Below are 23,481 nucleotides of genomic sequence, written 5' to 3'. Positions count from 1 at the left end.
TGGCAGTAGAAGACCCACCCGGTGTTTATCACCGAGTATAGGGTTGAAGAAGTCTTGAATCAATAGAATTTGAGAATTTGAATTTAGCACAATAACTTCGAAAGGGAAGTTTGTTTGGGTTCAAAATGAATTGTGTACAAATGCCAAATTTTATTTCACAAGATACATAGGGGAAATGAGTGATAACCCCCTATTTTAGAAAATATATATCAGGAGGCCCAATAAATATTTCTTTCTTAGTCAAAAACTCAAATTCTAATCTTAATTAGTGAGACCCCCTAAATAAATTAAAATACCCGTTTTGCCATTTTAGTTACAATTTAAAACCCTAGTTTTTCTCTCCACTCATTCAGCCGTTACATCTCATCCCCTCTTTCTCTTATTCTCTCTCTAAATCTCTCTCAATCACGTGATATCTCTCCCCCTCTTTCTTTTCTTCTCTCTCTAACTCTCTCTTTCTCTCTCTATCCACAACCATGGCCACATCTGCTTCTCCCCCGACTTGCGTCGCCGCCGCCGCCGCTGCCCGCTGCCGTTGCTCCCCACGACGAGAATGGAATCGTTGCTCCCTCCGTCGCCGCAAGCAGCCGATGCTCCCTCCGTCGCCGTCTGACGACGCTGCTCCCCCCGTCGCCGTCTGCCGCCGCTGCTGCCCACACTAAGAACGAGATCCATATTCCGCCGTACGAGATCCGTATTTCGACGACGATTTCTATTGCCAGAGAATACGATATGTATCTGGGCCGTAGTCGACGAACGGAATCGGTATTCCGCCGCACGAGTTTTTAGCTTGGTAAGGTTGCAATTTATAATGTATGAAGTAAATAATCGCATGTTTTTAGTTCGTCTTCGTAATAATTAATGACAGGGAGTAGGGCTGGAAAAAAATTACCGATTACCATATACCATGGTATACCAACCAAGGATTACCGAAAAATTACCGAAACAACGGTTACCATTGTCTACGGTACGGTATTAGTACCGTACCATTACAATATGGTACGGTATTGGTATTGTATTTCTAATACCACGGTAATACCGTACCGTACCGCAATTTATATTTTAATCCGATTAATATATTTTTTTCGATATTATTTTTTGTAATTCTATTTTGTTTACTTAGAAGCTTATAAATGGCATCAATTATTTTTTCCTTAAGTTAATGGTAGTGTATTTGCTTTTTTTTTTTTTCTACAAAGTTGAATTTTGTAATTGAACATATATATTCTACTAAATTGTCTTTTATGTTTCTTATAGCCAACTAATTTTATTATATATGAATTATGATGTATGAATATTTTATTCTTTTACCTACATGTATGTATAACATTAGTAAAATATTTATTGTATGTAATAATTATTAAGTACAATCAAGTTCCTAACAAATACCTAGTTGTTCCATTAAACAATATTTACATTATCATGGTATATGTTCTTGTTTCAATGAAGAAAATTATGTTAATTATTCTGATTATACATCGGACCTTCTTAGAAAATAAGATATAACTCATACAAGAGTAACTAGAACTATTTTCAATTAGGATATATATATATATATATATATATATATATATATATATATATATATATATATATATATATATATATATATATATATATATATAAAGTCATTTGTTCTTTAATCTTTGATGCATCACCAAGTACGGTAAATACCACGTACCGATTGTACCGTACCGAAAATAACGGTATACCGAACATTGGTATACCGAAGTTTTTGGTACGGTAACGGTATGAATTTTTTCAATACCGCAATGTACGGTAGGTACACGGTATTGAGCTAAATATTTGGCAACCGTACCGAATCCACCCCTAACAGGGAGTGTTAATTTTGTTCATTATGTTAGTTTGTTTTGATTTTGGTGGAGATCTATGGCTTAGTTAGCTAATTTGTCTACAATTTCATTATAATTGGCTATTTGTGGGGGTTTGCTTTTCCTATTATAATTGGTGATTTGTTGGAGTTTGCTTTTCGTATTATCAGTTGTAACTATTACTTATTTGTTGGTGTAGGAGTTAGCTTAGAATTAAGAAAGGATTAGCAATATAAAACTTCTGTTAAAACTTAAATCTGCTACAAATTTTACTATATAAAACTATATATGACTACATGTGACTGCAATCATATATAGTCACATTTAGTAACATGTGGACTTGTAGTACGCTATAGTCATTTGTTCTCGATTTTAATTCGACTCTAATTTTTCGGCTCAACTAATATTTTGTTTCAATTGTCTAGATTTTTTAATCAGTTTCGTGTTTGATCGAGTTCTTTGTTTGTGTCTGTGTGTGTGTGTGCATTCTTTTAGTTTATTATATAATATTCTAATTTGGATTTTTTTTTCTGCCATTTGAATGAAACGTGTGTCGTAATTAAATGAAATTTTGTATGCTTGGTGAATCTTTTAGGTCCAATTTTATGATTTACCTCTTGAAATTTATGATTTATGATTTGTATTATATAATAACATATAGTAACATGTAGTCATGTATATGTAGTATATGTGGGGAGTATATGTATGTATGTCAGTAAGTGATAGTGTGTGTATGATTTATGATTGTATTATATAGTAACACATAGTAACATGTAGTCATGTATGAGTTATGTGGGGAGTATATGTTGGTGATGTGTATGTATATCAGTAAGTGATAGTGTGTGTATGATTTATATATAGTAACATATAGTAACATGTAGTCATGTATGAGTTATGTGGGGAGTATATGTTGGTGATGTGTATGTATGTCAGTAAGTGATAGTGTGTGTATGATTTATGATTTGTATTATATAGTAACATACAATAACATGTAGTCATGTATGAGTTATGTGGGGAGTATATGTTGGTGGTGTGTATGTATGTGTCAGTAAGTGATAGTGTGTGTGTGTGTGTGTGTGTGTGTGTGTGTGTGTGTGTGTGTGTGTGTGTGTGTGTGTGTGTGTAGATTCAAATTTGAAGCGAAATTTGTTGTTTGTTTAACTCTTTTTTCTTTTTTTGCAGGTCTTGGTGTTTGAACTACTATGTAGTAAGTTTTTGCGGAGTGGGCTTTGTGTTCATCGTTCAAAACAAGCCGTTCTCGTATTGAAAAGCGGGATTTGAGTCAAATATAGTCGTATAGATGACTATAGATAACTATAGTCATGTATAGTTTCACGTAGCAATATATAGTTATATACAAGTTATGTGGTTTTTCTAATGTATAGTGATCTTGATTATTGTGTTTTTTTCAATTTTTGTTGGGTGTAGATGAAGTTTTTTTTATATAATCAACGGTTTACTATGACTTTGGGGTTAAAAGACAGTACATGACTATATATAACTATACATGACTGTGGTATACTATAGTCATGTGTAGTCAATTTCAGTACAGTAAATTTCAAAAATTTGAAATTAAAAAAAAAAAATTTAAAATTTTAAAATTAAAAAAATAATAAAAATTAAAAAAAATAAAATAATAAAATAATTAAAAAGTTAAAAAAAATAAAAAATACTAAAATACAAAAGAGGGTATCTATAAAATATAATAGTAAAATAAATATTTATATTATTTTATTAAATAAATCAATAAAAATGATAAATACATGTCCATAAATGCTAAATGCAGTTGAACAATGATGTTGAATGCAGTTTGGAAGAATTTTAGGGGTGGACCTATCCTTATATATTTTCCATATGGGGGTTGTATGTCGAATGGACCCTAACATGTAATACATGTTTGGAAAAATCACGATTAATGGAAAAAACAAAACATGAAAAAATGTCATATATTGAAGGGTTATTCTCGGACGGGGAAAATGGATCGAGCTTGTGAAGTATTTAAAGGGATGAAGGAAAATATGATGGTTTTGGATGAAAAGGTCTATGGAGTATTAATCGATGGGTATTGTCGTGATGGAAATATGGATGATGCTGTGAGAATCAAGAATGAAATGTTGAGGTCGGGTTTGGGGACGAATTTGTTCGTTTTCAATTCTATGATTAATGGGTACTGCAAAAATGGTCAACTTTTTGAGGCGGAGAAAGTTATAATGACTATGGTTGAAGGGAATTTAAAGCCGGATAATTATAGCTACACTACTTTATTGGATGGTTATTGTAAAAGAGGATTGATCGACGATGCTCTCAAGCTTTGTCGTAATATGGCTGGTAATGGTGTTTATCCGGCAAATATAAGTTATAATATTCTTTTAAAAGGTTTGTGTGATTATGGTGATGTGGAAGATGCTCTCTCCCTTTGGCAGTTGATGCTCAAGAGAGGTTTTATTCCCGATGAAATTGGATTTAGCACAATTGTTCACGGTCTTTTCAGAAAGGGAGACTTTGATAAGGCTTTGATGATGTGGAAGCAAGCTCTTGCAAAGGGCCCCACGAAAAGTACTATTTTATTCAACACTATGCTCAATGGATTGTGTAAAATGGGGAAAATGATTGTAGCGGAGCAAATTCTCGAGAAGATGAAGGAAAGGGGTTGTTCGATTGATGAAGTGACTAATAGAATCTTGATTGATGGGTATTGTAGAGCTGGAGATGTTGAACGAGCTTTTGAAATTAAAGAAATTATGGATATGGAGGGAGTTCCCGCTTCTATTGAAATGTATAATTCGCTTATTAGTGGATTGTTTCGAGCGGATAAATCGAAGGAAATTTCTAAGCTGCTTTCGGAATTTCATGCGAAAGGGCTAAGTCCTAATATTATTACATATGGAGCACTTATGAGCGGTTGGTTCAAAGAAGGGAATCTCAAGAAGGCGTTTGACGCGTATTTCGAAATGAGAGGAAAAGGAATTGCTCCAAATGTACATATATGTACCATAATTATTAGCGGATTAAATAAGCTTGGTCGGACAGATGGCGCAAATATGTTACTGCAGAAAATGGTGGAATTAGATGTTGTCCCGAATCTTAAACAATTTTACGATTTTTTCAACTTCGATAAAATTCCGACCGAAGCCCAGAAAATTGCAACCACCATTGATGAAAGTGTGAAAGGAAATATAATTCCCAGTAGTATTCTGTATAATGTTGTTATAGCTGGATTATGCAAATGTGGGAAGACGAACGATGCAAGAAAAGTTATCAGTGGTTTATCGCAAAGAGGCTTTGTACCAGACGAGTTCACTTACTCTGCCCTTATACACAGTGCAGCCACTTCGGGTGACGTTAATGAAGCTTTTCTATTACGTGACGAAATGACGGAAAAGGGTATTTCTCCGAATATAGTTACGTATAATGCCCTTATAGATGGGTTATGTAAATCCGGAAACCTTGACCGTGCATTGAGGCTTTTTCATAAACTTCAATCGAAAGGGTTAGTTCCGAATCTAATCACTTACAATACATTGATTAACGAGTGCTTTAAGAGCGGCAGCAAAAGTGAAGCACTTAAACTTATGGGGAGAATGACGAAGGAAGGGATTGCTCCTTCGGTCAAAACCTATTCTGGATTTCTTAGTAGCCTTTTGCAGCAGGGCAATGTGGATGAATACACGAAACTTTTGGATGAAATGCGCAAGGCAGGCTTTGAAACGGACTTTACGAGATACCGCAAACCATTTGAAGGTAATTATAAAACAGTCTCAAGCTTATGGTCGGTTCATGTGTGTGAAAACGGCCACTTTCTAAATGGGCTATTTTTGTATTTGCAGTTGAAGTTGTGGCGTTATAACAGATGATGGTGCTTAGTCAATTGCTCTTTGTGGGAAAACAAGGTAAATTGCTCAAGATTTTAGAGATTTAGTTTAAATGAATACTACTTATTTGATCTTATTTGCCAGAATGTAGAGACTACGTTTCATGGAATGCAATTGAACATGGATCAGATATTTACCAACTCTTTTAGGTTTCTACGCTGATAAGCGTCAAATATCGACTAATTGTGGTATATTTTATTAAATTATTGTCACATTTTGTCTTGGCTTTGTGACATAATGGAAATGTTGTTAATGGCAATAAAATTGAACTATGCTCTCTAGTTCTGTTGGCTTTACGGGGTTATATCGACTCTAATATTAATTTATATGAGGATGATAATTTCAGAAAAAAAGATACCACCTTGATCGGAAGGGTTAGAAAGAGTGATGCACTTGAAATGCAGAGCTTTTATCAGGAAAATGTTGCGAACAAAATTGATCGGTGAGTTCTTATCAGCTGTTAAATTTTTTATTTTTTTTTCTCTCGTTAAAGTGCAAGTTGTGTCACATTGTTCATCAGTAGAATTGTTAAATTTTGTCTTATGCTTTGTTCTTGACTTGGAAAAACTCGGTGCACAGCTGGCAACAAGCATAGCAAAGAGCTAATGTGCTCTTTGAGGTTTTCAACGCAATTATTAATCAGACACAATTTGTGAAGTTGATCGTGAGGTAAATATCTCTACTGTTTTTTCCTCGGGAATTTTCTATTTTTGAACAACCGTAAACACAAGTTATATGTCATGTATATTGTATGTAACTTGGCTACTTCCTTTCTATTCTGCTAAGTTCATATTTTACTATTTTACTATCATAAGTCATAACATGTCAAAAGATTGCCAAGACAACTGGATTTTAACTCGAGTAATTTATTTCATAAAATATGTTGCTCTGATGTCGTCAATCAACTTTCCTCTTAGTTGTTTTGCTTCAGATGAACCTTTCATTGAAGGTGTTGTATTAATTATTAAGTGTTCTTTTATGTTTTCTTTTTATCTAATTGAACTATTTATATGGGTGTGCATCCAAGTATACGTGTATTTTGTATTCTAAATTAAAATTGACTTATCATTAATAGGGCTCGTAAAAATTAAATATGACTTTCTGTTTTCGTCTATTGGATTTACAGGAAGTCTTTCTCCAGTAAGTGTTGTGAAGAGGAGACTGTAACGCCTCTTAAATATCTTGGGGGCTTTTGTTTTCTTCGTGTTTTCGTTTCCAAATGGAATTAAGTCCTTGCTTGGAATGATCTCAATCTCTCCCATATTTGTTCCGAAAGTTACTTTTGTAAGGGGAAAATTCTCCAAAAAAAATGACAAATTATGTCCCCTAAATGTATATACAACAAGACTGTTCTTTGGAAATTCGACTAGTTCCTCTCATGTTGAATCAACAGAATTTGAATTTAGCACAATAACTTACGACGGTAAGTTTGTTTGGGTTCAAAATGAATTGTGTACAAATGCGAAAATTTATTTCACAAAATACATAATGTTATACATGTTTGGAAAAATCACGATTAATGGAAAAAACAAAACATGAAAAAATGTCATATATTGAAGAATAAATATATATTGAGAAACGATAATATGTTTCGTTCCTCCTCCAACTAATTAAACTATCTATATCTATATATTTATACAAAAGCAGGAATTAGCAATAATAGAAAGAAAAAAAAGAAAAAAAACGCAAGAGTACCATAGATATATCAAACTCAAACTCGATCTCTCAAGTTGCTCATGGCGATGGCCTTATTTTTGGCTCATTCATAAACCTCTTCCAGAACCAATGGCTCCTCCAGACCTGCGTCATCTCCTCGATCGGAATATTCTTTGTCTCGGGCATGAAGAAATAGCAGAACAATGTCATCACTGCTACGAAGAAAGCAAAGAAGATGAATAGACCGTACTTCATTGAGCAGAGCATTGTGAGGAAGCACTGCCCTACTATGAATGTGAAGGCCATGTTAACGGCCACCGTGACGCTCTGTGCTGCCGACCGGACCTCCAGAGGGAATATCTCGCTCGGGTACAGCCACCCCAACGGTCCCCACGACCACGCGAACCCCATTACGTACACGCATATGCACACGACCACAACCGCCGCGAACCAAAAGGGTATATCCGTCACGTTTCCTGACACCCCGAATCTCCACCCGATTAGCCCCGCTATGAGTGACTGGAAAATGAACATTTGCACGCCGCCTTCGAGGAAGAGGCTCCTCCTCCCCCACCGATCGGAACCGTAGATTGACACCCCGGTGGCAAACATGTTGACAACTCCGGTGATCACTGACGAGATAAGTGAGGCGTCCGACCCGAAACCGAGGCTCTGGAAGAGCACTGGAGCGTAGAACATGATGACGTTGATTCCGGTGAACTGCTGGAAGAAAGGGATGAGAATGGACATGGCAAGTTGGGGTCTGTAGCACTTTGTTCCAAAAAGATTCCTCCACGGACTCTCCACGAGGTCCGCTTCGTTCTTGGCAGCCAGCATGTCGTTGAATTCGGCGTCCACGTTATCAACGCCACGTATGCGCTTCAGAAGGGCTTTGGCTTCAATCTCCCTCCCTCTTTGGACCATGGAGTTGGGTGTGTCGGAGAGGAAGAAGGAAGCGATGAGAATTATCACGGCGGGGACACCGGCAAGGCCCAAGCTCAGGCGCCACCCCCAGCCGCCGCTTATCTTGGCCGTCCCGAAGTTGATCAAATTGGCGCAAAGTATCCCAATTGTGATCATCAACTGGAAACAAATGTTGAACCTTCCACGGTAGTTGTACGGAGACATCTCGGAAAGATACAAAGGCACCGACTGCACGTCAATTCAAGAAATTAATTGGGTTGAGTAAATTAAATATCATGCATAACCATATTTAAAAACAAAGAAAAAAAAATACAAAAATAAATAAAATACCTGGTTAGCAAAGCCAATGCCGATCCCAAGTAGAATACGGCCCAAGATGAGCATGGATAGGTGGACAGCACCGGCGTTGAGGGCGGCGCCGAACAAGAAGATAAAACCGGCCATCATCATGGATATACGACGGCCGAATTTCTTGGTGACCTCCCCCGCGGCTAAGGAGGCGAAGAGGGCAGCCAAGTACAGGGAGGATGTGAACAATTGGAGTGTGGGGCTGTTAAACTTGCAGTACTGGTTGGTCGACGTGATCGATTGTTGCCTCTCGTAAACGTCAGGGAAGAATTTTTCCAAGAAAGGCGCCATAGAAGTCACCCCACCTATTCAAGAATGTCAAAATAATTCATAAGAAGAATTTCATAAAGATAGATAGATAGTAATTCATAAGTACGAGGTATATATATATACGTACCAGATATACCAAGATCGTAGCCAAAAATCAAACCACCGGCGGCTCCGGCCAATACAGTTAGGAGAACATAGGGTGTCAGTTTGCCGGGGTACGAAGGTGGAGGACTTCCTCCGTCAAAGGAAACACCACCCATGGATACTAATTAAAACTAGATCAAGAGAGAGAGAGAAGAGTTATATGATCGAGAGCTAGAGAGAAATCAAGTCAAATTAATTAAGCAATCAGAATTAATAACTGGGAAGTATGTACAGCTGTATATATAGGAAGAGAAATCGAGTAGTTGTAATTGGTTTAGGATAGGAGATATATACATATATTATTATGTTATTCTATTACAAATCCATTAATAATACTCTTTATGGATTTAGGATAGGAGTCTTGAGCTGTTTGAAGTTTGAACAACCAAACCATGCATAAACACAAAAGTTATATATTTCTTGTGCGGTAGAGTTGCATAGCAGCCATGATTCTATTTTTATACTAATGAATTATTCAAATTTTTTTTTTAAAATATTTTAATTACTAATCTTAATTTAAATAAATCATTATGAATTAATTAAACCATATTACTAATTCATATTTTAGTTCTTGTTAAAATATGTTTACGTTTTTCAAAATTATACTAATAGGCGCGGGCTCGTAAAACCGCCTATTCTAGCAAAACACACCATCGTCCGTTCACCCAACGGTTATTGATTTGAATGAATTAAATTGGTGGATCTCCTCCAGTAATATTACTGTCTTGCCTTGCAGGCCAAGACAATATTATTAATGAAAATAATATTTTTTTTAGAAGAAAATAAAGGTTTAAAAAAAAGTCAATGCTGGAGAACGGCGGTCAACAACGGTTGAGTCGCCGGGAAAAAAATTAAGAAAAAAAAATTATTTTCAAAATAAAAAATCAAAAAAAATTTACCGCCGAAGTCTGACGGTGTCCATTCGTGGCGGTCAAAATTAGGGTCAAAATTGGTTGATTGGTAAAATTGGGTGTAAATCATGAAATTAAAGTTGAATTAGGGTTTCTAATAGTTGTGGGTAATTTTGGTATATATAAAAGAGTTTTCCTTATTTGCAAATAAGTTTGAATGAGATGAATTTATTTGCAAGACAAAAACGTTGGATGTCCCTTTTTTAATTAAATGATCTTCTTCTCATCGCCATATTTGTCATTTACCCTTTAAATAAATCATTATGAATTTAACTAGAATACTAATTCATATTTTAGTTCTTGTAAATTATGTTTACGGTTTTTTAAATTAGGGTAAATGACAAATAGACCCATAACACATGTATTTAATCAAAAAAGGACTTCTAGTATTTAAAAAGGACTGAAAATTAAAAAGCCCTACGCTCGTTTTTCATGTTTTTTGCGCGATTCTTCTCTCTTCTCTCGAGAATTCCTCTATATACTTGTGCATCTGGGAACTAAGCTACGTCTACCTGTTTTACATCGGATCTCGCCGTTTTATCCGGCCGTCCTCTCCTGCTTTCACTATCAATCATATTATGGATGGTATTTTAGTCAAAAGACATGGGTAGGGGTTTATTTGCAAGACTGTTTTTTGTCTGGACCTATGTGCATTTAAGTCTCTTGTCATGGGCCTCTTTGTAATTCGCCCAAAAATCTAATAATATATAGGAGATAAAAATCTAAAATAATATTTAGGAGATACAAATCTGATAAAAATCTAAAATAATAAAAATAAGGGTAAATTACACACACCCCCCTGAGGTAAGCTTAAATAACTGTAAGGTCCCTGTGGTATCGATAATTACACTCAGCCCCCTGACACGTAGTCAGAAACTCTAATGGGATAATGAATTGGATACGTTATTCCGATAGGGTTCTAACGGACTATTGGTTTCAGAAAGTGGTGGAGACAACAAAGAGCTATGGGTGATTTAAGAAATGTTCGGGAATGTTCGGGGAGCCATGTCACCCCATAGCTCTTTGTTGTCTTCACCACTTTCTGAAACCAATAGTCCGTTAGAACCCTATCGGAATAACGTATCCAATTCATTATCCCATTAGAGTTTCTGACTACGTGTCAGGGGGCTGAGTGTAATTATCGATACCACAGGGACCTTACAGTTATTTAAGCTTACCTCAGGGGGGTGTGTGTAATTTACCCAATAAATAATTACAAATATGGCATTAGGGTTTTTTAAGTTGCCATAACCTTTCTTTCTTTTATATAGACTAGCATTTTTCCCTGTGCGATTCACGAAATATTATTTAAATAGTGAAAAAAAATCAATTTAATACATAATAAGAAAATATAGTACACTACGATAGTAAAATTTAATAATGTAGTATTATTCATATTTTATATAACATTACTTTTTTTAAATCTTACATATTAAGATTTGTAATCCAAATAAATAGACTAAAATTTAACAAAACGAATTTCCAACTTGATCTCTTAAGATTTGAGATATGTTGATGAAAAACCGGAGATTAATAATTGTTGAAAATTATAGTTAAAAAATTAGTACAGAAAAATATTAAAAATAAATAATTACATAAGTAGCAATAATGTAGGATTCTTCGCGGGTTAGTTTTAATTTCGATAATTGTTAAAAGTTATAGTTAGAAATTAATAGAGAAAAAATATTAAAAATAAATAATTACCAAAATACCATTGGGTTTTTTTGGGTTGCCCAGCGTTTAAGGAGATTATTAATTGTTGAAATTATAGTTAAAGAATTAGTACAGAAAAATATTAAAATAAATAATTATATAAGTAGCAATAAGGTAGGATTCTTCGCGGGGTTAGTTTTAATTTTGATAATTATTAAAAATGATAGTTAGAAATTAATAGAGAAAAAATATTAAAAATAAATAATTACAGAAATATCATTGGATTTTTTAGGGTTGCCCAGCATTTCTTTCTTTTATATATAAGATATGCAAAAATCGAACCACTATATGAACTATGAACAAAAAAAAAATTGTGTAGAAGGAGCCGTCGGATATTTAGGAGATAAAATCTAAAATAATATTTAGGAGATAAAATACAGATAAAAATTTAGGGTAAATGGCAAATATGAGCATGATAAGGACACTTTAATTAAAAAAAGGACATCCAACTTTTTTAACTTCCAAATAATTGCAGATCATTCAAACTTAATTTGCAAATAAGCAAAACCCTTATATATATATATATATATATACCAAAATTACCCTCAATTCATCAAAACCCTAATTCAACTCCAATTACATGTTTTACACTCCAATTTAGCCGAATTTCACCAATTAACCAATTTTGACCCTTATTCTGATTTTGACCAGCCACCGTCGGAGACCAGAGGCCAACCACCGTTGGCTTTTTTTTTTTATTTTGAAAACTTGTTTTTTTTTCTGAAATTTTTTTGGCAGGTCAACCGCCTGTAACCGGCGTTGACTTTTGTTTTTTTAGTTTTTTGTTAATTTTTTTTGAAATCTTTATTTTTTCTGATTTTTTCTTTTGGCGTCGTCGACCGCCGTCGTCTTTTTTTTTTATTTAATTTCTTTTTACAATTTTGTTTTTCTTAAAAAAATTATTTTAATTAATATTACTGTCTTGACTGCTAAATTACTGTCTCCAACAGTAATTTAACTGTTGATCACAATAATTTAACGGTCTGAGACAGTAATATTACTGTCTCAGGCATTGACGTTTTTTTTCTTTTGAAATTTTATTGTTTCCTTAAAAAAATTATTTTAATTAATATTACTGTTTTGACTTTTAAGTTACTGACTCCAACAGTAATTTAACTCTCGGCGACAGTAATTTAACTCTCATAGACAGTAATTTTACTGTATTAATTAATTTAATCCTCTTGAGCTGCAATTTTGGCGTCTTCGACCATAGTATTACTATCTCCGTCCGTAATATTACTGTCTCATGCAATAATATTACTCTTTGGGACAGTAATATTAGTAATATTACTGTTTTGGTATTCAATATTACTATTTCAGACAATAATTTTGATATTAACACAATAATTTAGAGAGAAAAAAAAATTAAGGTCGGAGACCGGCGGTCAACGGCGGTTGACCGGACGGAAAAAATTTCAGAAAAAAAGAGTTTTTAAAAAATAATAAAGTTAACATCGGAGAACCGCCAGGTCAACGCGGGAATCTGGCTGGAAAAAAAAATTCATAATTTTTTTTTTTCAAAAAAATATTAAAATGAGGGTTAATGTGATATGTTTGTTCAAATCCAGGGTCAATGTGTAATATTGAGAAGTTAGAGTGTAATGTATGAAATTGATAAAAATGGGTATGATGAGTTTATTTGTAAGATTATTTTTTGTGTACCTATGTGCATTTAGTTCGTCTCATGTTGAATCAACGGCTCCTTCGACCCTACACCCGGTGATAAACAGCAGGTGGGTCTTCTGCTGCCACATGTTCTTTTGTTTTTTTTTTTTGTTTTTGTTTTTTTTTGTTTTTTTTTTTAAAACCTCTAAAGGTAAACCCTAACTGGAAATATATTAAAGAATAAAAAAAAGACACGTGGCAGTAGAAGACCCACCCGGTGTTTATCACCGAGTATAGGGTTGAAGAAGTCTTGAATCAATAGAATTTGAGAATTTGAATTTAGCACAATAACTTCGAAAGGGAAGTTTGTTTGGGTTCAAAATGAATTGTGTACAAATGCCAAATTTTATTTCACAAAATACATAGGGGAAATGAGTGATAACCCCCTATTTTAGAAAATATATATCAGGAGGCCCAATAAATATTTCTTTCTTAGTCAAAAACTCAAATTCTAATCTTAATTAGTGAGACCCCCTAAATAAATTAAAATACCCGTTTTGCCATTTTAGTTACAATTTAAAACCCTAGTTTTTCTCTCCACTCATTCAGCCGTTACATCTCATCCCCTCTTTCTCTTATTCTCTCTCTAAATCTCTCTCAATCACGTGATATCTCTCCCCCTCTTTCTTTTCTTCTCTCTCTAACTCTCTCTTTCTCTTTCTATCCACAACCATGGCCACATCTGCTTCTCCCCCGACTTGCGTCGCCGCCGCCGCCGCTGCCCGCTGCCGTTGCTCCCCACGACGAGAATGGAATCGTTGCTCCCTCCGTCGCCGCAAGCAGCCGATGCTCCCTCCGTCGCCGTCTGACGACGCTGCTCCCCCCGTCGCCGTCTGCCGCCGCTGCTGCCCACACTAACACTACTAGAAAACTGTCATTTAGCAACGGACATATCCGTGGCTAAATACCATTAATCTGTTGCTAATTAGGATTTAACAACAGAAATGCTCCGTTGCTATGTCCGTAGATAAAAGCCGCGTCGCTAAATTTTAGTTACGAACCATGTTTAATCCGTCACTAATATAGCTACGGAACAATTCGTCACTAGTGATAACGAAGACGTCGCTAACCCTGGTCAACAAAATGAAGCTGCTTTGACTTTCAGCGATAGATTAAAATCCGTCGCTACATTTTTGTTGCTCTATTGAATATATTTGTCACTAGTTCCATTTCTAAATTCGTAACTAATTGAGACCGTGTATATATATATATATATATATATATATATATATATATATATATATATATATATATATATATATATATATATATATATATATATATATATATATATTTTTCAAATGTGCTTGCTACCATATTTAAATGCATGATTGAATATACTGTATACCAACAAAAATGTTCAAAAACTCAATATATATTCAATAAGCTAGAAATATTATAGAACGCATTCTGATGATCATTCAAAAGTTTGCTACATAGTCAAAATAAAACAAATTCAGTCATATCCTATAAACTCTTTGACGAGCTTTGCTCGTATTCAGTCATATTCTGTAAATTCATTGTCCGCTCTACATCTTCAGCACTCAGCATCTTCAGCAGATCCTACTCGTTGACTTTGATGCATTGCTTGAATGACAATCTGAAAAGAATTAAAGATAATACTACAATCAGAAATGAGCATAATTTAAGATATGAAGAATTACAAATAATTCATCTATATTCTAGCTAGAAAGATAAACATGTAGTACAAAGACACGTATTAACAATTTAAATATCTCAATGTTGAATGTGTAAATCACTTTCTTTACAACAAAACCAACGAAAATAGGTATTCACTTACTTGGCCATAAAATAACTACGGTGAATCATCAAATCTTGATCATTCTCACAAACCATGTTTACAATTTATTCAAGCAAGTCAAGCTAAACTGTGCATCTGCAAGTGGAAAGCAATATCGCATTCAGACTTCATATAATAATAAAAGATTTAAGTCACAATGAAACAATTCAGTCTACACTATTTTTGAGTAGTTGAATACTTTGAATTAACCAGATTTTTTGCATCAGCAATTGGTTTCTTTCTTTCTGCGAACAATTTAAAACATAAATAAATATTTTTACATAAACGTTTAATGCAAAATGTTGTTATGCATGTATCAAAGTTATACAATAGAATAGTGAGTCAAACAAAACATATGGTGATTTACCTCAACTTCATTCATATGGTGATGTACCTCAACTTTACCCATGTTGACACCATTTTCCTGTAAAAAATGTTTAAATCCATCATAGTAGGTATTAAGATTAAACACTTAGAAAAAATGTTAACACAATCAATCAACTATATCTAATAGATTCAGACATGCTCGTGGAACTACCCAACTTAGTATTCTAAATATACTCCTAGAAATATAAATCATGGATATAAAATTTTACCAAAAGTTTAGATAGTAAACATAGTGATCTAAAAGATATAAAATTCCAAACCACCAATCCCTTGTGTAGATGACATACTATTTGTTTTTATGTTTTACTATATTTTACACCAATTGATTTCTTTATCAATTTATAAACCTAAAAATTGAAACGTATAATACAAAATGATAAGAATTACTTTTTTCCCTTTCTCTACACTAATTGCACGGAAAATGTTTAAGAACCACAATACATGTATCCCCATTCTGAATGAGTTCTTATGATTACAGTGCTTCCAAAGAATCTAGTATTTTACCAATAATATCTGTTTACAAAAAATTGCAGAGGAAAGAAAGTTTTCAAGATGTTATCTGTAGTCAATATAGTACAATATTAAAATGTGCGTACTACACATCACTCAAACCAGGAAAAAAAACATATACAAAAGCTCAATAAAATAGACTGGCAAACAAAATAAAGTTTGGGTAGGTAAGCACGTACCATATTTTTCTCAATCAAAATGGATCGATCTAGAAAATCACTCGACCCTAAGTCTCTGTTGAACATTCAACTTTTCAGTCCCAAAATACAATTCAAGAACTCTTACATACAATTTTATGAAATAAAGTTATATAAATCTATGTTTTAAATGTCAAACTAAAACCCAATTTAGGGCCTATAAGCAAAAACCCTAACTTCCAATTGAAGAGTGGGATAGCGAGAGAGAGAGAGGGGGAAAAGCAAACCTGGCCTATGGAGAGACTATTGTGGCGGAGGTGATAACAAAAGGCCACCCACGGTGGTTACAGCGAGAGCAAGGCGAGACATAGAGGCGTCGTCTTCTGTTAACCGCATAAGAGAGAAGGAAACTTAAAGAATAAATGGGGATAAAGAAGACGGCGGTATGGGAGAACGATATATGTGTTGAAATATATTATTTCCAACAATTATATATTTTCATACTTATTATGATATATATTTTAGATTTAATACTAGTTGAAATTATTACATTAATTTTATTTTGATTGATTATTGATTTCAATTAACTAATATAAAAAAATATAATTTTACTATTGCGAGAATCTACTGTTTAAAAATTATTTTAGAATATTATATTTATCTGTAGCTATATTCATTACTATATATTTTATTTTAGAAACGAAATTGTTATCCGTTACTAGATTTTGTCCCCAAATATCTACGTCTGTGACCGATTGGATGTCTGTCGCTAAATCTATTTCTAAATAATTATTTTAGAAACGGATTTATTAGCCGTCACTAACTACTGTCGCTATAACTGAAATTTAATAAGTAAAGAGACGATCTTTTTATTCGTTGCCAAATATGTTGCTAAATACTATTTTAGAAACATATATGTTGTCTGTTGCTAATTTCCGTCGCTATATCACAATTTTCTAGTAGTGTAAGAACGAGATCCATATTCCGCCGTACGAGATCCGTATTTCGACGACGATTTCTATTGCCAGAGAATACGATATGTATCTGGGCCGTAGTCGACGAACGGAATCGGTATTCCGCCGCACGAGTTTTTAGCTTGGTAAGGTTGCAATTTATAATGTATGAAGTAAATAATCGCATGTTTTTAGTTCGTCTTCGTAATAATTAATGACAGGGAGTAGGGCTGGAAAAAAATTACCGATTACCATATACCATGGTATACCAACCAAGGATTACCGAAAAATTACCGAAACAACGGTTACCATTGTCTACGGTACGGTATTAGTACCGTACCATTACAATATGGTACGGTATTGGTATTGTATTTCTAATACCACGGTAATACCGTACCGTACCGCAATTTATATTTTAATCCGATTAATATATTTTTTTCGATATTATTTTTTGTAATTCTATTTTGTTTACTTAGAAGCTTATAAATGGCATCAATTATTTTTTCCTTAAGTTAATGGTAGTGTATTTGCTTTTTTTTTTTTTTTCTACAAAGTTGAATTTTGTAATTGAACATATATATTCTACTAAATTGTCTTTTATGTTTCTTATAGCCAACTAATTTTATTATATATGAATTATGATGTATGAATATTTTATTCTTTTACCTACATGTATGTATAACATTAGTAAAATATTTATTGTATGTAATAATTATTAAGTACAATCAAGTTCCTAACAAATACCTAGTTGTTCCATTAAACAATATTTACATTATCATGGTATATGTTCTTGTTTCAATGAAGAAAATTATGTTAATTATTCTGATTATACATCGGACCTTCTTAGAAAATATTTGGCAACCGTACCGAATCCACCCCTAACAGGGAGTGTTAATTTTGTTCATTATGTTAGTTTGTTTTGATTTTGGTGGAGATCTATGGCTTAGTTAGCTAATTTGTCTACAATTTCATTATAATTGGCTATTTGTGAGGGTTTGCTTTTCCTATTATAATTGGTGATTTGTTGGAGTTTGCTTTTCGTATTATCAGTTGTAACTATTACTTATTTGTTGGTGTAGGAGTTAGCTTAGAATTAAGAAAGGATTAGCAATATAAAACTTCTGTTAAAACTTAAATCTGCTACAAATTTTACTATATAAAACTATATATGACTACATGTGACTGCAATCATATATAGTCACATTTAGTAACATGTGGACTTGTAGTACGCTATAGTCATTTGTTCTCGATTTTAATTCGACTCTAATTTTTCGGCTCAACTAATATTTTGTTTCAATTGTCTAGATTTTTTAATCAATTTCGTGTTTGATCGAGTTCTTTGTTTGTGTCTGTGTGTGTGTGCATTCTTTTAGTTTATTATATAATATTCTAATTTGGATTTTTTTTTTCTGCCATTTGAATGAAACGTGTGTCGTAATTAAATGAAATTTTGTATGCTTGGTGAATCTTTTAGGTCCAATTTTATGATTTACCTCTTGAAATTTATGATTTATGATTTGTATTATATAATAACATATAGTAACATGTAGTCATGTATATGTAGTATATGTGGGGAGTATATGTATGTATGTCACTAAGTGATAGTGTGTGTATGATTTATGATTGTATTATATAGTAACATATAGTAACATGTAGTCATGTATGAGTTATGTGGGGAGTATATGTTGGTGATGTGTATGTATGTCAGTAAGTGATAGTGTGTGTATGATTTATGATTTGTATTATATAGTAACATACAATAACATGTAGTCATGTATGAGTTATGTGGGGAGTATATGTTGGTGGGTGTGTATGTATGTGTCAGTAAGTGATAGTGTGTGTGTGTGTGTGTGTGTGTGTGTGTGTGTGTGTGTGTATAGATTCAAATTTGAAGCGAAATTTGTTGTTTGTTTAACTCTTTTTTCTTTTTTTGCAGGTCTTGGTGTTTGAACTACTATGTAGTAAGTTTTTGCGGAGTGGGCTTTGTGTTCATCGTTCAAAACAAGCCGTTCTCGTATTGAAAAGCGGGATTTGAGTCAAATATAGTCGTATAGATGACTATAGATAACTATAGTCATGTATAGTTTCACGTAGCAATATATAGTTATATACAAGTTATGTGGTTTTTCTAATGTATAGTGATCTTGATTATTGTGTTTTTTTCAATTTTTGTTGGGTGTAGATGAAGTTTTTTTTATATAATCAACGGTTTACTATGACTTTGGGGTTAAAAGACAGTACATGACTATATATAACTATACATGACTGTGGTATACTATAGTCATGTGTAGTCAATTTCAGTACAGTAAGTTTCAAAAATTTGAAATTAAAAAAAAAAAATTAAAATTTTAAAATTAAAAAAATAATAAAAATTAAAAAAAATAAAATAATAAAATAATTAAAAAGTAAAAAAAATAAAAAAATACTAAAATACAAAAGAGGGTATCTATAAAATATAATAGTAAAATAAATATTTATATTATTTTATTAAATAAATCAATAAAAATGATAAATACATGTCCATAAATGCTAAATGCAGTTGAACAATGATGTTGAATGCAGTTTGGAAGAATTTTAGGGGTGGACCTATCCTTATATATTTTCCATATGGGGGATGTATGTCGAATGGACCCTAACATGTAATACATGTTTGGAAAAATCACGATTAATGGAAAAAACAAAACATGAAAAAATGTCATATATTGAAGAATAAATATATATTGAGAAACGATAATATGTTTCGTTCCTCCTCCAACTAATTAAACTATCTATATCTATATATTTATACAAAAGCAGGAATTAGCAATAATAGAAAGAAAAAAAAGAAAAAAAACGCAAGAGTACCATAGATATATCAAACTCAAACTCGATCTCTCAAGTTGCTCATGGCGATGGCCTTATTTTTGGCTCATTCATAAACCTCTTCCAGAACCAATGGCTCCTCCAGACCTGCGTCATCTCCTCGATCGGAATATTCTTTGTCTCGGGCATGAAGAAATAGCAGAACAATGTCATCACTGCTACGAAGAAAGCAAAGAAGATGAATAGACCGTACTTCATTGAGCAGAGCATTGTGAGGAAGCACTGCCCTACTATGAATGTGAAGGCCATGTTAACGGCCACCGTGACGCTCTGTGCTGCCGACCGGACCTCCAGAGGGAATATCTCGCTCGGGTACAGCCACCCCAACGGTCCCCACGACCACGCGAACCCCATTACGTACACGCATATGCACACGACCACAACCGCCGCGAACCAAAAGGGTATATCCGTCACGTTTCCTGACACCCCGAATCTCCACCCGATTAGCCCCGCTATGAGTGACTGGAAAATGAACATTTGCACGCCGCCTTCGAGGAAGAGGCTCCTCCTCCCCCACCGATCGGAACCGTAGATTGACACCCCGGTGGCAAACATGTTGACAACTCCGGTGATCACTGACGAGATAAGTGAGGCGTCCGACCCGAAACCGAGGCTCTGGAAGAGCACTGGAGCGTAGAACATGATGACGTTGATTCCGGTGAACTGCTGGAAGAAAGGGATGAGAATGGACATGGCAAGTTGGGGTCTGTAGCACTTTGTTCCAAAAAGATTCCTCCACGGACTCTCCACGAGGTCCGCTTCGTTCTTGGCAGCCAGCATGTCGTTGAATTCGGCGTCCACGTTATCAACGCCACGTATGCGCTTCAGAAGGGCTTTGGCTTCAATCTCCCTCCCTCTTTGGACCATGGAGTTGGGTGTGTCGGAGAGGAAGAAGGAAGCGATGAGAATTATCACGGCGGGGACACCGGCAAGGCCCAAGCTCAGGCGCCACCCCCAGCCGCCGCTTATCTTGGCCGTCCCGAAGTTGATCAAATTGGCGCAAAGTATCCCAATTGTGATCATCAACTGGAAACAAATGTTGAACCTTCCACGGTAGTTGTACGGAGACATCTCGGAAAGATACAAAGGCACCGACTGCACGTCAATTCAAGAAATTAATTGGGTTGAGTAAATTAAATATCATGCATAACCATATTTAAAAACAAAGAAAAAAAAATACAAAAATAAATAAAATACCTGGTTAGCAAAGCCAATGCCGATCCCAAGTAGAATACGGCCCAAGATGAGCATGGATAGGTGGACAGCACCGGCGTTGAGGGCGGCGCCGAACAAGAAGATAAAACCGGCCATCATCATGGATATACGACGGCCGAATTTCTTGGTGACCTCCCCCGCGGCTAAGGAGGCGAAGAGGGCAGCCAAGTACAGGGAGGATGTGAACAATTGGAGTGTGGGGCTGTTAAACTTGCAGTACTGGTTGGTCGACGTGATCGATTGTTGCCTCTCGTAAACGTCAGGGAAGAATTTTTCCAAGAAAGGCGCCATAGAAGTCACCCCACCTATTCAAGAATGTCAAAATAATTCATAAGAAGAATTTCATAAAGATAGATAGATAGTAATTCATAAGTACGAGGTATATATATATACGTACCAGATATACCAAGATCGTAGCCAAAAATCAAACCACCGGCGGCTCCGGCCAATACAGTTAGGAGAACATAGGGTGTCAGTTTGCCGGGGTACGAAGGTGGAGGACTTCCTCCGTCAAAGGAAACACCACCCATGGATACTAATTAAAACTAGATCAAGAGAGAGAGAGAAGAGTTATATGATCGAGAGCTAGAGAGAAATCAAGTCAAATTAATTAAGCAATCAGAATTAATAACTGGGAAGTATGTACAGCTGTATATATAGGAAGAGAAATCGAGTAGTTGTAATTGGTTTAGGATAACCAACCCTCATAAGCAGAGTTGGTACCTAGCCTTTACCAATAAGGTGAAGGTCTAGGGTTCGAGTCCCCCCCTCCCCTACTTCCCCTTGTAATGGACTTGAATTTACTCAAAAAAAAAAAATTGGTTTAGGATAGGAGTCTCTCTTGCATGCATGCGCTTAATATATTATACTAATTAAAATATATTAAGTTATCCTATTACAAATCCAATACTCTTTATGGGATCGTTAAAACTAGTAGATATTAGTTAGTAGTTAGTACTCTTAATTTCCTGAATAATCACAAATCATGCATGCCCAGATGGACTCTCTAATAATCCTGTACGAATTATTTAAAAATTATATGTATTTGCTAGTCTGATAATTTGTTTTAAAATATTTTAAATATTAATATAAATGAAATTATATCTTTATGAATTAAATTATATTATTAATCCGTATTTTAGTTGGGCTCTTTATAAATAAGCCCATCAATGAGTACTTATTCACAATGACAATCACATCCAGACAATAAACTTTTTTACAAAAAAATCCACTCATGGTCCAGATTTTGTAAAAGAGCAAAATAGTCCCTCATACTTTAATATGCTCCAATTTTATCATTTAATTTAATTTAACCTCAATTTGACCCCAAATTTCACAAATTATTCAATTTTGACCCAAAACACATTTTTATCGACAATTTCGTCCGTCACCGCTGTTGACCGTCGGTCTCCGGCGTTGACTTTTTCTTTTTCTTCCTTCCTGTTTTTTCTGCCACGGGTTTCCGGCGTTGACTTTTTCGATTTTTGTTTTCGTTTAAACAGCAATATTGATGTGATTGACAGTAATATTAAGGGTTTTTGGCACTTTGCACCCTTGAATTACACCATTTTGGCACTTTGCGCCCTTAAATTGCAAAATTCGCAGATTGCACCCTTGAAACATAAATTGTTTGGCAATTTGCACCCCAAATCACTTTTGGCTTAGAAAACTTACCTGCAACTTGTTGAAAACCTGGAAGATGGGCGAATTCGCAATTCTCTAATTGTCTATCCTCTTCCCCCAATTCTTAATCATCGTTCCACCATTTTTACATTTCGTCCTATTAATAAAATAATCCTAAATTCTTCTTACCCGTTTCTACTTGCCATAATATGTAAATTCTGAACTAAAACTCAAGAATGGTCGAAAATATATAGACAAGAGTCCGATAACACACCTTCAAAAAATCAAGTTTTATTCCATGGTAACGCTAATTTTTTTTTTTAATAATTTTGCGGATCCAAACTATTCAATGGGAGCACAAAAATATTTCCATCATGAAACTAATAGGCACCACCTTTCTACCACCAAATAAACTTCTCAGTAGCCTTATTTTGTCATTTGACTATTCAAAAAAAAAATTTGAGGGCTCGGCCTAAAATTTTCAGTTACATTATTTTTCATACTCAAAAGAAAAAAAAAAGGTGATTTACTATTATTGTTTAGTGTTTATACCGGTTTTACCATTGAAAGAAATGACTAAAAAGATTTTAGAATTTTTTGATTGAAGGGACGAAAGATAAAAATGGTGAAACGGTGATTAAGAATTGAGGGAAGAGGA

General features: G+C 34.3%; 3 protein-coding genes and 1 long non-coding RNA gene across 5 annotated transcripts; 1 reads left to right on the top strand and 3 right to left on the bottom strand.

Moving 5' to 3' along the window:
* Window positions 1–3,790: 3,790 nt before the first annotated feature.
* On the top strand, window positions 3,791–5,892 carry LOC148766437 (uncharacterized). Its single transcript, XM_088826512.1, has 3 exons — window positions 3,791–5,573; window positions 5,660–5,722; window positions 5,789–5,892. Exons 1-2 carry the CDS (start codon window positions 3,809–3,811, stop codon window positions 5,677–5,679), a joined length of 1,785 nt encoding a protein of 594 aa, XP_088682638.1. The 5' UTR covers window positions 3,791–3,808; the 3' UTR covers window positions 5,680–5,722; window positions 5,789–5,892.
* Window positions 5,893–7,255: 1,363 nt separating this feature from the next.
* LOC105950012 (sugar transport protein 1) lies at window positions 7,256–9,268 on the bottom strand. The gene is made up of 3 exons (XM_012973336.2): window positions 9,030–9,268; window positions 8,615–8,937; window positions 7,256–8,512 (listed from the first exon to the last, which is right to left on the bottom strand). The coding sequence occupies exons 1-3, from the start codon at window positions 9,160–9,162 to the stop codon at window positions 7,439–7,441; spliced, it is 1,530 nt and encodes a 509-aa protein (XP_012828790.2). The 5' UTR covers window positions 9,163–9,268; the 3' UTR covers window positions 7,256–7,438.
* A 5,487-nt stretch (window positions 9,269–14,755) lies between these two features.
* Window positions 14,756–16,626, bottom strand: LOC148766436 (uncharacterized). Of its 2 annotated transcripts, XR_016034809.1 has the most exons (6): window positions 16,458–16,626; window positions 16,213–16,267; window positions 15,504–15,560; window positions 15,336–15,381; window positions 15,137–15,232; window positions 14,756–14,935 (listed from the first exon to the last, which is right to left on the bottom strand). It is a non-coding gene; the product is annotated as an uncharacterized LOC148766436 (long non-coding RNA). The 2 variants fall into 2 exon arrangements; XR_016034808.1 differs by lacking the exon at window positions 15,336–15,381.
* A 3,197-nt stretch (window positions 16,627–19,823) lies between these two features.
* On the bottom strand, window positions 19,824–21,836 carry LOC105949969 (sugar transport protein 1). Its single transcript, XM_088826933.1, has 3 exons — window positions 21,598–21,836; window positions 21,183–21,505; window positions 19,824–21,080 (listed from the first exon to the last, which is right to left on the bottom strand). Exons 1-3 carry the CDS (start codon window positions 21,728–21,730, stop codon window positions 20,007–20,009), a joined length of 1,530 nt encoding a protein of 509 aa, XP_088683059.1. The 5' UTR covers window positions 21,731–21,836; the 3' UTR covers window positions 19,824–20,006.
* Between the last annotated feature and the right edge of the window lie 1,645 nt (window positions 21,837–23,481).

The sequence above is a fragment of the Erythranthe guttata genome, chromosome 12 (assembly GCF_056151865.1).
Source record: "Erythranthe guttata isolate IM_541 chromosome 12, IM_541, whole genome shotgun sequence".
NCBI lineage: Eukaryota > Viridiplantae > Streptophyta > Magnoliopsida > Lamiales > Phrymaceae > Erythranthe > Erythranthe guttata.
This window is presented reverse-complemented; position numbering and strand designations above follow the sequence as displayed.